Below are 17546 nucleotides of genomic sequence, written 5' to 3'. Positions count from 1 at the left end.
CGATTTTATTATCAAACATCGATTTTCGTATTTACCTGATTTAAAAGTTGAACGTTGCGATTCTTATTCAGGCCATTTAAATATTGTACATTGCGATTCTTATTTACAAGATTTAAAAAACCAATATCGCGATTTGTATTTACGAGCTTTTAAAACCCTATGTAGCTACGCGAGCTTAAAATCCAATGTCGTGATTCGTTTTTGCGGTTGTAATATCGCGCGATTTTAAGATTATGCATCTTGATCTAAATATTACGCATCATGATTTGTATTTTCGCATTTTTTAAGTTCGATGTAGAGTTTCATATTCACGTCATTTAAATGCCTCATTCGGGATTTATAATCACATGTATTACAAGTTTAAACAAAAATTTGACAAAAAAGTTCGATTTTTATATATATATATCTTTATATATTCTTAGATTTCCTCTTTTTTACTCTCTGACTACTCTCATCCCTGTTATATGAACATAAATATCATGATTATACATTCATCAACTTTAATGTTTGGTAAAATTTTAGTTTCGATGAAAAATGATGAAAATTTTTCATTTCTTTTAATTCTGATGCAAAAGAAATGTGATTCAGCTGAAAAAATTATGATGTATTGATTCTAATTTTGATTAGTTGATTAGAATAAAATCTTACACAAAATGCATTGGGGCATTCTAAGCTTGTAAAGATTTAATTTTTTTTCCATTTATTTAAAGTCTTAATGGAGTTATAATGACTAAAGGGATTAAATTAATGATTTTGAAACTTTTTTTTTATTAAAGAAAAATATGTTTTTGCCTGGTTTGTTTAGCTTGCAGTATTGCTTCTCTTTTATATATTAATTTGTAAGGAATTTGTATTTTAATATGTCAAACAGTTTTTATAGTAGAATTTTGAACAATTCATGTTAGCATGTTTTTAATATCTTGATTGAGTAATAATTAGCTTATTTTTTTTCCAGATATACACTTGCATGACCCTATTAGTTTAGCGGATTCAGTTTACAATTTACAATTAGTTCAAACATTTTGTCAAGAACATTTGCCACAAGACATTTATTGCCTCTCTCTAGAAGATATGGTATATATGCACCCATCAATAGTTCCCAATGTACTTGCATTTATCGCAGACCTAATGTATATATTTGAAATTCGACCCCCTAAACACGTCTGCAGACCTGGTGCTAAAATGGAGAGAGATGATGATGCCAAAATGACTGATTGTAAGACTTTTATATTTTTCGCTTTTCAAGTTAATAACTCTATTTATTTTATAATTTTAAAAAATGAGCTTTTATTTTTATGTATAATAACATTAGGAAAGCTGGGTTTTTTATGCAGCAAAACCTGTGACTTAAAATTCAGAAAAAAGTAGTACTACAGTTCAGACAGTCTTAAATATGTAATGATATAAAAATAAGTGCTGTGCAAGTTGATATCTCTTTATATTAAAGAATCTCAAAAAAGCGTAAAATGTACATTTATTAACAAGATCTCTTTAAAAATATTGTATAAATAATTCATTAATCTAAGTCAAATAAAATCCAGTGTTACACCCTACTACTTATGCTTGGAATTATTGGCAGAATATAATCTAAAAGGCAGAATAGATATAGATAATTTTTAACATAAAGCAAATTAAATCTGGAGGGTTCTGCAATTTTTGACTTATCTTATTCTTTACTTGTAAGTAATGAGGGTGGCCTTTGAATATGGAAATAGTCAGTTTAAAAGAAATAAAATTAGTTCATGAATAAAATTAGTAATAAAATTAAACTGGTAGAAAAAACCTTTCAGATACGTTTTATTATATTTTTATTATGCTTGTTATGTTGTGTATTTATAAGTTCAGTTTAATTATCAAAATGACTTAATTCACGCAACTGAGTTTAACTAATCGTTGTTTCTTTAAGAAGTAACATAATGTAGTATCTATTTTTTTTCCAGTAAATTATATCAATGGTCAAAGACAGTCACCTCTTCAGAATTGCAGAATTAGAAATTTTCAAAAGTCTGTTAGTCCAATCCCTGATTTGCGCTCAGGAAATTATGAAGTTACTAGAAGGTAAAGTTACTTTCTGCATTATTTTTTATTAAAAAATAACTTAAATTACAAGTTGCATTTTTATCTATGTTTAAACTCTTCAAAAGAGCTCAAATAATCTTAACAGAATTTTTTTTTTCCCCGTGCATTTTTCTTGATAGCCTCACATATTTGGTTGCAGTTACAACCTTATTTATTTATATTTATTCAATGATGTGATGTCACTTGAAAAGATATTATTGACTAAGATTTTTATTCTGTACTTTAAGAATGTTTATTTTATTTTTTTAAGTGGAAGCTGGCAAGCACCACAAAGATCCTTTTCTGGTAGAAAAATTAGTGTTCAAGAAGATAGAAAACTAGAAGGTAAATTTAAATTATTTTTATGTGTCTGAATAGTATAAATCTGCATTGTAGTTCAATCAAAGTAATTTAATAGCTGAATCAGGCTCCCGATTTTTATGCATGAATTATTTTTGAGAAATGTGTATAATTTGTATTTTAATGTTTATTTCAGGTCCTCGATCTTTAAGGAGAGTTCATTCAGTAAATTTTTCTGAAGTTAATAGACGAGGAGAGCTTTCTGTGCCATCAGTAAATAGTCAAAGGTTAGTTTTATAGTTACAACTTCTGAACATTTTGATCATTTAATATTTATTTTGAAAAATAATTTTATTTATTTATTTATTTTCTACTCAGTAGGTTCCATGCAGAAGAGGATGATGAGCTAGCTAGTTATTTTTCTTCAAAACATCCCCAAGCTCAGTCTCAACATAATTTATTAGAACAAGATGACAATCGACGCTCAACAAAGCACACTGGAGGAAATGATAATGGTCAAAAGTCACAGGGCCCCTATCAAGTCTTTCATTCTGAAAAATCTTATCAGGATACTCCTTCTCCTGGTCATTTGGAATCATTGAGTGAGAACAATGAGTTTACTGGTGGAAAATGGGCTGAGCCTCGAGAACCACCTCCAAAGTCTAACTTGCAAAGATCTCCTTCTTCATATGAAATACACCAACTTTCTCCTAGCAAACAGACAGCAAGAGGCCGTGGCTATTCCTGCAAAAGGAGTCAATCTGATATGCATTTGTCACAGAACTCTTCCTTCTCTCTTAAGCAAGGTTCTGAAAATGATAACAATTATCATGTACAATCTGTTTCCCATGAACATTTTTCACCACGGACGTTTACAAGAGAACCACGCCGAAATAGGAGTTCCTATCATGAATCATTGCATGGTATTCTAGATAATTCTGGGTCAAATCCACCTCCTACTAGGAGGTATAGCACCGACTATGGAAAAGCTCCTAATGCAGAACTAGAAAATCAAAATAGATCTCTGTCAGGCAGTCAAACTTGGCGTAAACCAAAAGATTTATTTTCCCCTTCAGAATGGAACAAAGAAAATATGGAATTAGAAAACAACTCTGATGACTCTCGGAACACTGGAGAGCATGGTGATGTTGTAAGCTTTGCTAATTTGTCTAAGCAGAGAAATAACTCTGGGACTGGTATTAATATTGTATACACGCATCAAGATAAGGAAATAGATCAAGGAACATACAAAAAAGCTACAAGACCTGGTTATTTGCATATCAACAAATCTCATCAATCATTAGATAGTCCCAGTCCAACATCAAATTACAGTACCTCTGATTTTGCAAAATCACAAGATCAAAAAAACGAAGACACTTCAGAATTTTCTATTGCTTCCCAGATGCATGATATTCGTTTAAAACTTGAAGAAAAACGTAAAAGAATTGAATATGAAAAAGCCCTTCTTGAAAATTTGTCTAAAAAACAGAGAGAGAAAATGGGCAAAGCTGCTTTTCTTCAAGCTGTTAAAGGAAATAATTCAACTTTAGGCAGAGATGATCATTTCAGCAGAAATCGTCAATTCTCTGTTGAAGATATTTCTGAAGATTTAGACAGTGTTCGAAGGAAATGGTTAGAGCGCAAAGGTGAAGTGGAATATGAAAATGATGGTCAGTCAGAAGATTTCCAACAATCTATTGAACAGCTAAATTCAAGTTTATCTGATTTGCAATCAGACATTTCTCGTCTTACAGAACAACAGGAGATGATCCAAAAGGTGTTAAAAAGTGGAAATGCTCCTCCCCAAAATGAAATGCAGTCGTATTTTTTACATGATCAAAATTCAAGTACATTAAATAAAATTCCCAACAAATGGGCAGAACCTGTAAATTCCTTTCCAAATAATTCAATGTATCAGTCAAACATGATGGTGCCTGAAATGCCTCAACAAGTAGGAGGTCGAGGACACTGGGGACAACCAGTTATTCCATTTAGTGGTTATCAACAACAGCAGCCTCAACAGCAAAATGTTCCAATGTGGCAGCAATCATCCCAGGCCTTAAGACCTCCATCTGTCGAGCCACAAAACATGTATGGCCAGCCTCTAAATATTCAGCCGCACATGTATGATAGAACTTCTGGTGTACCATATAACCAACCAGGATTTGCTCTTCATCCTCAACAGATGCCTCAGCCAAATTACAATAACTATTACAATATGAATTCTTATTTTCCTAATGAACCCCAGCCAAATAATATTCAGCCACAAAATCAATATCCATATAACACTTACCAACAATCTAGTTATCCCGTAATGCAAAACACATTCACTAGAAATGCAACTCAGGGAAATGAGAGTAGAGGATTTCACTTACATCGTAACCCATCTGGAACATATTTAGCTGATGAAACTGATAATTATCAACACAGAACTGGAAGTAATCCTTCTGATTTTCAGTTTGAAGTTAAACATTCTGGCAATAATTCTAATTCTAAATTTAATCAAGAAGCATTAAGTATAGCAACTGATGAATTTGGGAGACATACTAGACCTTCTGAACTTCAGCATTCCCCTCCTAATAAACCTGTTTTAGGAAAAACATTTAGGGTACCTAAATCAAAAGCTCCATCACCTTCTTCACCTAACTTCAAACAGACTTCATTTGCTCAATTCTCCTCTCAGGAACCAAAGCCTCCTGAAAAACCTGAACCAGTTCCCAATGAAAGTGAACAAAAATTAAATGACAAAGGTTTTTATATATCTTTTGAAGAAGAACCTCGTAAACCTAAGCCTAAACTGAAGCCAAAACATTTGAAAGCTCGTAATCAGCAAAAAAAGATGGACTCAGAGTCTCGAAAATTAGATGCTTCTGGTAATAGCAACGAGCAGTATGAAAAACATTATTCAGAAGATGGCTTGGGACGAGATAATGATCTTACATCTGAAGATGGGAAGAATCAGGATAATTCTAATAAAGAAAATTTGCCAGACAGGGGAGACCGTACTCCAGCTCAAAGTGGTGTTGGTTTTGTTGTAGGAAGTGTCCAAGTTGAAAATGATCCCGTAAGCTTTATAAACAAAATTATTTTATGCATAAATAGATTGCTTAACAATGATAAATTTTGAAAAAATTAATAAAATTTTAAGTTACCTAATTTGCTCTCATCTTGCAATTTTAAAAAAAACGATTTGTAAATCAAATTAAAGACAATTTTTAGTGATTTTATATACTAAATGCTTTACTCCAGTTCAGTCTGTTACTGTTTTCTTATATGGATATGTTTGATACATTTAAAAAAATTTTGATGTGTCTTCATAAAACTTTGAATATGTAGAATTTATTTATATTTTAAATAAAAATAATACAATTTTATGATAGCTTATTTAAAAGTAACTCATGTAGTAAAAAAAATCAAATATATTCATAATTTCTTTTATTACAATTAAATGAACCTTTTTTTTTCTAGTTTCTATTGTAATTTATTTTCCTTGTATTGCATATAATTTTCTTACATCTTAACATAAGTTACTAATGAAATATTGTTGATATACTAATATTATTGATATTTGATTAACGTGTTTTAAATATTTTTTGGTTTTTTATTTTCTAATGAAGTACTAAAAAAGATGTTATTTGTAAGAACTATGTTATTTGTAATTGCCCCATTAATCCATTATATTGGCATATACAGTAAAACCCCGCTATAGTGAACACGGTTTATAGTGAACTCCCGGATGTAGTGAACGAAATGTTCGGTCCCGTGCCTTGCTATACGCGGATAATGTTATTTTTTGTGGATATAGTGAACCAAAAAGGTTAGGAAGTTGGATATAATGAACTTTTTTCGGTCTTTAACTGATTTTTTTTTTTTTTTGTAATAATTTTGAAATTTCTACTTCGAAACAGAAATACATATACCGATTTTCAAAACCATCTACAAAGGGGAATGAAGCGATAAGCATTTTTTATTGTTTGCTTCTTTTATCTCACTTTCCCATCCCTAAACAAACCAAGCAGTTGTTTCCAACACAGGCAGACGATGCCCCTGTGAGGTGTCAGTCAGGTCAATATGCATTTTATGTCAGAGGGAATGAGCAATTATTCATTATTGGTCAAAGGGTTAGACACTAATATGTGTTGATAAGGCCCTCATTTCAGCTCCTTTTCGCTCTCAGTTCAGTTTAAAAAATCCTGCAAACAAGTGTCTCAAATTTAACTATGGCGAGCAGTAAACGTAAAACGTTCTCCATTGATGATAAAATGGGCATAATCAGAAAAATAGAAAATGGATGCAATCAAGCTGATATTTGCAGGGAATATAGACTATCCAAATCTGCTGTTTGTAACATATGGAAAAATGGCAATTAATAATTTCTGCTCATGAAAAAAATTTAGATGGCAGAAAAAAGTTGAGAAAAGCAGATCACAAGGATGTTGAAGAAGCATTACTGAAGTGGTTCACCAATCGAAGTATCTGGACAAATGTCGATGAATTTGCTAAGCGATTTTATGAGACTACTTTTATGTGCTCGAATGGCAGGTTAGACAGGTTTAAAAAGCGGAATAACAGAAATTCAGGAAAAATTATCTGAGAGTCGGGAAGTGTTTCCATATCTGATGTTGAGGATTGCTCATCAGCTAAAGATTACTAATTTTTATTTGTACGCAAGACGAAGAGTGATGAAAAATAACACATTTTTTGCTACTACATAATATTTTTCAGTCATTTATATGAATATAATGTAATAAAAGGGAGGAGTTTGGGAACCATTAGTGAAATTGCCTGCGTAACGGATATAGTGAACTCCCGGTTATAGTGAACAGAAATTTCGGTCCCTTGAAGGTTCACTATGAGTCACACGTTGACTGTATAATGAATTATCACACCACGACATGATATAAATATAGAGACTCAAAGAACCTGTCTTAAGTTAGTTTTTATGATTCATTTGTTAGTTTGAAAAAAAAGCCCAACCAACCCACTTATCTTTTAAATTTCACTCAATATTTAAAAAAAAAAATATTTGATATTTTTTTTGAGCTCTAAGAGTTGGAAGCCCCATTTCTATTAATTAAAAAAAAAATTTTAAGAAATGCAATAATATTTACTGAAAAAATTTTAATTTTTATTTATGAAGTACAAAGTAAAAAATAAATTTATATAATCTTTTTTTTAAAAAAAAAGGATACCAAGAAATTTTTTTCTGCTTCATTCTTTTGTTTATATCATTCATGTACTTAATATAGTGTTACTCATATTTTTTTAGATATTTTGATAACTTTAAAGATATACATATTTCCTTGCTTTGTAGGACAAAGAAATGGAAATGACAAGAAGAAAAGAAATGATTATGATGATGTCACTGAGAAGAAGAGCTGAACAAGAAAAGAAGAAAAATGAAACACAGCAAGAATATCTAAGGAAAAGAGAAGAGGAAAGGTATTGGATAGATAATTTTTTATTGTAACGAAAAATTTGTGCAGTATCATTATTAATGATGTTAGCAAAAATATTGGTTAAATTTTACACTTAATTTTAAATTATTCTTTTTAAGTGTGCTATTCCTTAATTCTTTTAAAAATGATACTTTTGTCTTGTAGAATCTATTATTTAAATTAACAATAATACATTTTTAATGGAAACTTTTAAAATGTGTCAACTTGTTCTGATAAGTGAACATAAAAGTTGTTTTGAAAAATAAATACACTTATTTTCAAATTGTAAAAATATTGTGTGTCTAATATTGTGAGTAATTGATATCCAGTGGTGCAATTTCTCTGACCTACTACAAAATAAATATTTTTGCATTAAATTGTTTCAATTGTTCATTCTATGTGTAAATCATTAGAGTTAAACTTTAGTTTCAAGAAAGGGTTTCATTTCAAGCTGCCACTCTATTTCACTAATTTGTGCTAACTAAAAAATAGTCAACAATAATTATATGGATATTGAAGCTAGGTTTGGCATGAATCAGGAAATATTTATAGAGTCAACTTTATAGAACATAGTGGAATAGAATATTAAGAAAACCTGCTGCAAATTATGTTAGATTACTTCTTTAAATACAAATAAATTAGATTTGTAAATAATTTGCTCTTGAAGAAAATATATGTTTTGTAACTTTTAAAATGCTAACACAGTTATTACTTTACTTTCAATGCTGTACTTCCTGCTTCCTTCGCTCACCAACAGCAATTGCTGTGCAATCATTTTTATTTTTTTATTGCTAACAGTTTGTTCAATCAAAATTAAAAGTTCCAAATATGTTTTACTGAATTAACATAGATTTGGTTGCACGCATTTATATACCAATTTCTTAGGGATAAAATTTAAACCTTTTTATTTTGCTTGGTCTACTATATGATTTTAGACGAAAGCGATTTGCTAATAGTGTTAAGAGATAATTTCTAATAATCCTTTCCAATTTTTCTATTCATTATTTTAATTGTATGTGTTGGCTGGGCACAGTTTTACATATTGCTTATAAAAAAAAAAGTAAATTTAACTTCCTGTTTATTAATTGTGACACAGTTAATAAGTTTTTTCACTTATTAAATAGGTTTATCATAAAATGTTGCATAGCAAAGATATATCATAAGATCTTCTTAAAAATTTGAATTCTCTTTTTAAACATATTTAAAATTAAAAGTTATTTCAAAAAGATAGTAACTAAGTTTTGCATCTTTTGCTTATTGTTTTTTAGTGGAATCTCTGTTGCTTAACAGATTTAAAGTTTGATTTTTATGTATTCATTGAATTATTGGCTGATAAAATATCTAGAAGCAATTTCACTGTTGACTAAACAATTTATTTTCCTGACATTAGAAAATTTGTACCTGAATAGAAATAGCATTTGCCTTTAATTAAAAACAAATTTTACATATTTTATTTTAATATTTCCAGGTAAAGCTAATTTATACTGCATCATGATCATCTAACAATTCAGACTATTATCATGTAAATTTTATATATGATACTCATTCTGCTAATTTGTAAAACTTAGTATAATTTATTATCTTTTGTTTTTATATAGCATGCTTTCATAAAATTAAGATTTTAAAACCATTAAATTCATGCTAGTCGACTACTTTTAGATTATCTTGTACAGTAATCAAAGTTAAAGGACTTATTTAGATCTCTACTATCAGAGCCACTAAGAAACTTACTGTTCTTAAAATTTTTATGAATTAGTTTTGAAATAAGATATTAAAGTGTAAAAATAAGATATATTAATTTTGCAAAACTAAAGTCAAAAGTCTTTTGGATGAATTATTATTACCTGCAGTTAAATTGTTTTTACCTCTTTATATTTCAGGATGAAGAGAGAGCAGCAGGAAAAGAAGAAAGAAGAAGAAAAATTAAGGCGCCAATTGATTTTAGAACAGTACCGTCAGAGAAAAGCACAAGAGGACGAAGATGGTGCGCCTGGTGGCCCATCTCGGGGAAGAGAAGAAAGCTCTTCTGGTAGAACTATGACTAGGTCTAAATCAAGGTACTTTTTCTCTTTTTCTGTATTAATTCCCTATGTTTCTTTAATTTAATTTGTAACAGCTCAGTAGTTGGTCTGGTAGAGCTATAACAAGGTCTAAGTCGATGTACTTTTTTGTTTTAAATCACTTTGAAGGAATTATATTTAAACATTTTGGAATATTATCGCATTCTGAATCCATTATATCCAGAAAAAGATAATGCTGATTTAAACATTTCTATTTTTTGCTTGCTTTGTTTTATGTACAGTGTTCGGGGGAAAAAAGGGCCACTGTGAATTGAATAACTTTTGATCTAATGATCAGATTTTCTTGATGAAGTACTCAATATTAAAAGTTCAAGGGGTTGACCTCAAATATGCTAATTAATAAGTACAGATGATATTTTAAGTTATGAAATTGGACACAGAAACGTACTTTGACGGAATAAACATTCCCTTTTTTTTGACAGATTCATATTTTTGATCCGCAAAATATGGGGGTAGCCACATTCTGGGAAATATGGTCCCGATAGTTTGGTCAGAAAAGTGGTCCAAAGTTTAGACCCTTAATTTTATGTTACTTTTTCTGTATTTCACTATATCTCAAGAACTTTCAATGGGAATTGAAAATTTTTTGCTCGCAATTATAAAATTTGTTTGTCCAAAGATAATTCCATACAAAAAAAAATAAATTTTAGTAAATATTTATATATTATATAGCGAATTTCACAAAGAGTAAAATTAACGTTAAGGGGTCTGAACTCTGGATTGCTCTCGTGACCAAACTATTGGGATCATATTTCTCAAATTGCATTTACCCCTTATATTTTTGAGGGTCAGAAATTCTAATATATTGAAAAAAGAACACAGAAACGTACTTTGACGGAATAAACATACCCTTTTTTTGACAGATTCTTATTTCAGACCCGCAAAATATAGAGGTAGCCACATTCTGAGAAATATGGTCCCGATAGTTTAGTCAGAAAAGTGATCCAAAGTTTAGACTTTTAATGTGAATTGAAAATTTTTTGCACACAGTTATAAAATTCGTTTATCCAAAGATAATTACATGCAAAAAAATAAATTTTAGTAAATATATATATATTATATAGCGAAATACACGAAGAGTAAAATTAACATTAAGGGATCTAAACTCTGGATTGTTCTCCTAACCAAACTATTGAGACCATATTTCTCAAATTGCGTTTACCATTATATTTTTGAGGGTCAGAAATACTTATATGTTGAAAAAGGGTAAGTTTATTCAGAAAGAGTTCGTTTTTGTGCCCAATTTCGTAACTTGAAATATCCTCTGCATTAATTAGTTAGAATATTTGAAGTCCCCCTCGAACCATTAAGAATGAGTCCCTAGAATGTGATCATTAGATCAAAAATTATTCAGGATGGTCCTTTTTTCTTTCTTCTTTTTTTTTAAAAAGTAAAATAGCCCACTGTACATTAATATTTGAAAAATTTTATATTATCCTGCGCTTATTTATAAGAAACCTAAGTGATGCTCTTCTAATTTGGTATTTTAAATTATATTTATATTTTTAGGTCTGCTTCAGTGACTAGACCGAGGCAACGCAGTGGGCAGTCATCCAATAACCGTAATCAAAATTTATCATCTCCTTCTTCTTTGGATTCTCCTGTTGGTAGAGGGTCTCAATATAACCTTGCTGGTAATTGTTATTCAATGATTATGTTTTTCTATTGCTACATTTTACCTCTATAATATAAAATTAACAATGTCTACCATGTACTGGCTATTTTTCACAAATACATTGGCAACTAGGGAATGAGAAAGAAAAAAAGAAACAAAATATATTGTTACTAAAAATGTACTAATTTGAGATTTTTTTAATTGAAAAAACAGCAAGATGAAATTATAAATTTTCATTGCAAATTTTTTTATGTGTGCTCAAAACTATAAATTAGTCATAAAATTATAGGGATAGTTTACATTGAATATGAGAAACTAAGGCATCAATGTTAATTTGAAAAATAATAGAAATAACAGCTTTAGGTTATATAGATATGTTTTTTCTTAAAATGACATTTATATAACAGACTATTACACATTATTGTTTCGGGATAGGCAGTTTCTCAATTTTCATAGAATTTCCATTAAATAAAAGCACATTACTCAGAAACATATTATTTCCCTCCTGGCGCGTTATGCGCCGGAATATACGGTATTATAATCTAAGCTCTTCAAATAAATAATTATATTTATTTTATTAAAGAGTATCTTTATATGGAAAGCAAGATTCAATAATGAAGAAAAATCTTAGTACTTTAACTTAGTACAAAAGATAACTCTGACAGTGGTAAATGAAAAAGCAGCTAAGTAACATATGATTTACTAATTTAACAGCTATAAGAATAGGCGTCTAGTATAACAAAATCTGCAGAATTAAGCTTGGAATAAACTAATGAAAAAAGAGCATTGTGTGCCAGGATTTTAACTACAGATGTTCATTTCATGCTAATCTTAATGGGTAATTCTCTGTAATTAAACTAAGAAGCATCTGAAAGAAGGATATTTCAGTTTTTTCTGTAGAAAAATAATAAGTTATTTGTTCAATCTATAGTTTGAAGATATCATTACATTAATAATAATTATTTTTAAATAAATAAATATTTTTTTAAATCTTTAAAATCTTATTCCCTCACTTTTAACTCTTACCATTTATAATTACAAAAATCATTATTTCTCACAGAATGTGTCAGATCAATGTCATTATTATTGGGGTTGAAACAGTGTACATTATAAAAAGAAACTGAATAAACAAATTGAATAGGTGTTGAGATGACACTCTCATTCCCTAATTTAAATTTATGATGTTAATTTAATTTTTAAATATGTATTATAAAAAGTGTTTACATCTCCTCTAAATGGATAGTTAAAAAATATACAATATTATTTTAATTTTATTAATGGAAATAAGTTCCAGAAACAAATGATACTTCTCATTCCCTCATTGTAAAATAAGTATACTTTTGTAGTTTAAAAAGTTAGTTATTCTCTAAAAATGCATTAGTGTTTTAATTTCCTTTTATAGAATAGTTTAAGAATATAAATATTGTTATTTTAATTTTATTTATCGGATAAACTTCGAAGACTAACAATCATATTTTCCCATTCCCTCACTGTAAGAAAATGACACTTTCATGAAGGATGATTCTAATGTTTTTAAAGACTAATTTTTAAAAAAAACAAAACATATTTTTGTTACACTTTGGTATTTTTAAAACGGTCAAAGACTGACATATACTACTTAAACATTCATTAAATTCTTATTTTAAACACATTTATAATTAAAAATATTCTCCCACTATGTTGTGATTCCCTCACTTTAATCAAAACTTTTAATTTTAGTATTTTTTTAAGAAAGAAAAATAAATATTGAGCATGACTGCTTTGTTTTTCTTGTCAGGTATCTTCTATATTTTTTTTAAAAAAATTCGAAGTTTGGAGGTATAATTTTTTTTTCTTGCTATCGTTGCTTAAAAATGGCCTATTTGTAGAGCCATGACCTTTATAATTATTTGGTATCCCTCTTTTTTTTTTTTTTATTTGTACTGCATTCACTAGCATACAATAATTTTTTAGGTGGATATCCAGACGAAGTATCTTCAGAGCATGGTTATGCTCCTTCTCCTTGTCGGACAAGGAATTATTCCCATTCTTCTCCTATTTCTCCTACCTCTTATCCATCGTCTCCTGGACCTTTACTCTCCAATATGCTTGGAGGTGGGTGTCGTAATCGAAACACTCCGAGCGATGGTTTGTCTGATAGCAGTTCCACGGTATCTTCTGCTTGGGCCTCTGAATACAGTGGTCCAAAACTCTTCGTTAAGCCTTCCACTAAATCAAATCGTGGTATTGTAACAAATGCCGTGAATACCGTCCTGGCTGGTGCTGTAAATGCGGAGACAAAACGTAAAGTTTTGGAGGTGAGTGCTTGAGAATCCGGTTACTTAGATTTGTTATTATTTTATTGCTTGGATGTGATTTCTCTATTGTTTTTATATTAGCTCTTTTTTGTTTGCATTTTAACTTTGTTAAATTAAAGTATCGAAATGAAATTTTTATCTTGAAGACTTTTAATTACTGTCTGTCTGCATTGAAATACTTAGTTTTGAAACAAATTCTAGAAGATTGTTAGAAACTTCTCACAGCTAGAAACAACATTCGAATGTACACTTGTGAAAACTATTTTGTACTAATTATTTAGTTTATTGTTAAATTTTCAATTTGTGAAATTTAGAAACTGAGCAATGCATTACCTTCCAAATTGAGCTTTGACTGGAACTATAACACATTTTCTAGATTTCAATTAATATATGAATCCATCATAGCAGTGTTTTATAGGATAGATATATTAAACAATGTTATCGAAACTTAAAAATAATAATTTTTGAAAATGTTGGCTTATTAATTAATTGGATTATAACAGTTGTGATTTTTTTTCAACTAATGTTAAACACAAAACTTTCAAAAAAAATCATAAGAGAAAAAAAAAAGTTAAATAACTTTAGTTATACTCGTTTTTTCTTTTATTCAACTTAACACAATTAAATCTTAACTAGGCTCTGTATTTATATTAATCTCTGCCTTTTTCCGACATAGGAGATAGAGCGCTCTGAGGGGAAACATTTCCTTATTTTATTTCGTGATGCTGGTTGCCAATTTCGAGCTCTTTATTCCTATAACCCTGAGACAGAGGAAGTGATCAAGCTCTATGGAATTGGGCCTCGAGTCATCACAAATAAAATGATGGATAGATTTTACAAGTAAGTTTTTTTTCCTAACATTAATCATATTTTTTAAAAATTTTAATCAGTGGGTTGTAATTATTTTACCGAATAGGTGTGGGAGGGAAATAATCTTAATCATCTTACTGCTGATCTTCTGAACAGTGAATGTGTTAGTAACTAATTTAGACAAGACAAGATGCTAATATTTCCAAAGTGGAAAAATTTTATAATGAAACAAATCTTGCTATTACTTGAAAAGTGTAAATAATTACCATGATGTGGAGTTTTTTAGAGTCACATGATAAATTATGTAAATATGCATTGTGGGAATCAGTATGAAAAATCATTTAATTATAAAAAGCCTTAAATATGTACAATTTTTCATATTGGTTGAAATTTCTTACATATTTACGGAGTATTGTAGTTGAGTTGTGTTATTTAATGTATAAATTAACTTTAATGATTTCTTTTAATATTTTTATACATAACCAGTAACATCTTGAAATTACCTTCAGTTTGCGTTTACATTTCTACTTCATTGATCTCTTTGAATCTAGTTATTCTACAGGATGTTCTATGCACACAAAAAAAGAAAGGAAGGAAAAAAGTGATATCAACCTGAATAATGTTTGCTCTAATGATTGAATTTTCTTAAACTAAGTGCCTTTCTTAAAGGCTCAATGGGCTGACTTTATGTTAATTAATCAGTGCATGCAATATTTTAAGTTATAAAAATTTGACACAAAATTGTACTTTCCTGAACATTCCTGATTTTAAACAGATTTGATTTTTTTGACCATCAGAATCTGAAGGTAGCAGCAATCTGAAAAATATGGTCTTGATAGTTTAGTCTAGAAAGCAGTTGAAAATTCATGCCTTTTAATTGTTAATTTCACTTTTTCCATATTTTACCATATCTCTGGAAGTTAAGCAAATAAAGAAATTTTACACATCATTATAAAATTCCTTTATCCAAAGATAATTCAACATAAAAAATAGTTTTTATTAATTATTTATTATTTCATGATCGTCAAAAATTAAAATTTTTTTCTGAAGAAGTATTCTATCCATTTAAAAATTCTTCATTCAAATGTCATTATTTAAAGAAAAAAATCAATCTTGCATTATTTTTTGTATGAAAATTTATGATCCTATCATAATGTTTCATTAAGCGAAATATAAGTAGGATAACTCTCTAATAATTTCAGATACAATTCTGGCGGCAAATCCTTCACTCAAATCCACACAAAGCATCTGACTGCAACTATTGATGCCTTTACAATTCAGAGCAGTCTGTGGCAAGGCAAGAAGACAGTAGTTGTGGCTCCTAAACGAGATTACTACTGACTAGCCTCCTGGAGAAGTGCCAACGTGATAGTGCGGCCGTCCCTAGTGTTTTTTTGAGCGTTTTCTTGTAAATAATCACTGTAAAGTTCTCTCACTTCCCCTAATAACATTCCACTAGCAAACTACAAATACCACTACTGGGCTGTGATTTAAAATAAATAAATAAATATTGTAGAGCTATATTTAAATTTTTAGAAAACATTTGTGATGGTGTTTGGGGGATGACTGACTGGCTTGTAAATTATTAGTGTGCTTTTTTTATAATTGACCTGTACAGTTTGCTTTGTTATTACTTTTGTCACTTTTTACTGAAATATTGCTGTATCTTTAGCTTGTTTAAAACAATTGTGATTTGTTAAAACTAAGTTTAATGCTCAATGTGTTGTTATTGCTACTGTTACATATGCTTTAAATCTTATTGTTCCCCCCCTTTTTTTATTGATTAAACGAATATTAGTCCATATTCACTTAATCTATACTTAGCTTATTTTATAGGCTTCCAAAATTAAATAGTTATAGTATCATATATTTTTATATATAAAAAAAATCATTCCCTAACATTTTAATTCCAAGGTATAGTATTTAATTAAAATATATATATATATATGAATTTGAAAGTGGTAACTTAGTCATTCCATTAAATATATTTATTTTAACACAAAAGTAGACAAATTTAATATTTTTATTCATTCTTTAAAAAATCATTCCTTTTATATTTTCTATTACTCATATTTAATTTACAACGTTTATTTTTGTATAATAGATGAAAATATTTTTTTTCTCTTTAAGATGTAGGATCTGTTTATTTCATTTGCATCTCGTCATTTTCATTGAAACGTCTCTCAAAAAGTTTACACTTTTTTAACCGTTTGTAGATTTTTATACTTTGTTAACTTTTTTAATTATACTCTATATTTAAGCACTGTTTTAAAAAATATCATTTTATTGCCAATTATTGCATAAAAGTTAATCATTCCATGAACGCAATTCGAAACCCATTCTTTGTTGTAATCAATTATTAATATGCCAATTATACTTTAAGCCTGTGTTGATACTATTTTTTTCTTTATTTGTGTTGAGTGCAATCTTTTTTTATGACTGGAGAAAATGTAATTTGTTTTTATCTGCAGAGATAATGTATAATCACATGACAAGTCGTGATTTACTTTGTGCAATTTTAATTTACTAAAAAATATTAATTTGACTTTACAACTGATGGAACAACTGTCTATTTGTATTTATCATTTGTAGTGTTTGGATATTATCTGATAATTTTATATGTTACAGCATCAAACTGCATATCTTTATTCCAAAAAAGAAAAAAAATGCTTCAAAGCATACCTAAAAACGACGTTTTTCAGGGCCCTGAACACTTATTATTTATNTAAATATATATAGGTTGGGGAAAAAGTGTTTTTAATGCAGTTTGCTTTCTAAAATGTCAACTACTATTGAGTAACAAATTCATTCTAAAAAAAGTATTCCTCCAAGGTAGACAAATGTTCTGCTTTAGGAATTTCTTCTTGTCCCTTGAATTGTCTTAACTAACAAAATTAAGACAATTTCATTACTTTTCTTAAGTATGCAGTATGTCTTCAGAAATCAA

The 17546-nt window shown here is 29.1% G+C and overlaps 1 protein-coding gene across 7 annotated transcripts in view; it reads left to right on the top strand.

Annotated features, from left to right (window-relative positions):
* Window positions 1-17165, top strand: part of LOC107453320 (patronin) — an 82420-nt gene extending 65255 nt beyond the window's left edge. For 4 of the 7 annotated variants that reach the window (XM_043042681.2, XM_043042682.2, XM_071177502.1 and 1 more), the window contains 11 exons: window positions 956-1216; window positions 1941-2058; window positions 2330-2403; window positions 2555-2645; window positions 2737-5422; window positions 7673-7800; window positions 9677-9853; window positions 11387-11511; window positions 13446-13789; window positions 14466-14629; window positions 15802-17165. In XM_043042681.2, the coding sequence (XP_042898615.1) occupies window positions 956-1216; window positions 1941-2058; window positions 2330-2403; window positions 2555-2645; window positions 2737-5422; window positions 7673-7800; window positions 9677-9853; window positions 11387-11511; window positions 13446-13789; window positions 14466-14629; window positions 15802-15940 (4307 nt within the window). In that variant the 3' untranslated portion in view covers window positions 15941-17165. The remainder of the gene's footprint in view (window positions 1-955; window positions 1217-1940; window positions 2059-2329; window positions 2404-2554; window positions 2646-2736; window positions 5423-7672; window positions 7801-9676; window positions 9854-11386; window positions 11512-13445; window positions 13790-14465; window positions 14630-15801) is intronic. The other 3 variants (XM_043042683.2, XM_071177503.1, XM_071177505.1) reach the window with 1 other exon arrangement.
* Window positions 17166-17546: the final 381 nt, after the last annotated feature.

Source organism: Parasteatoda tepidariorum, chromosome 2 (assembly GCF_043381705.1).
Source record: "Parasteatoda tepidariorum isolate YZ-2023 chromosome 2, CAS_Ptep_4.0, whole genome shotgun sequence".
In the NCBI taxonomy this organism is placed as follows: domain Eukaryota; kingdom Metazoa; phylum Arthropoda; class Arachnida; order Araneae; family Theridiidae; genus Parasteatoda; species Parasteatoda tepidariorum.
This window is presented reverse-complemented; position numbering and strand designations above follow the sequence as displayed.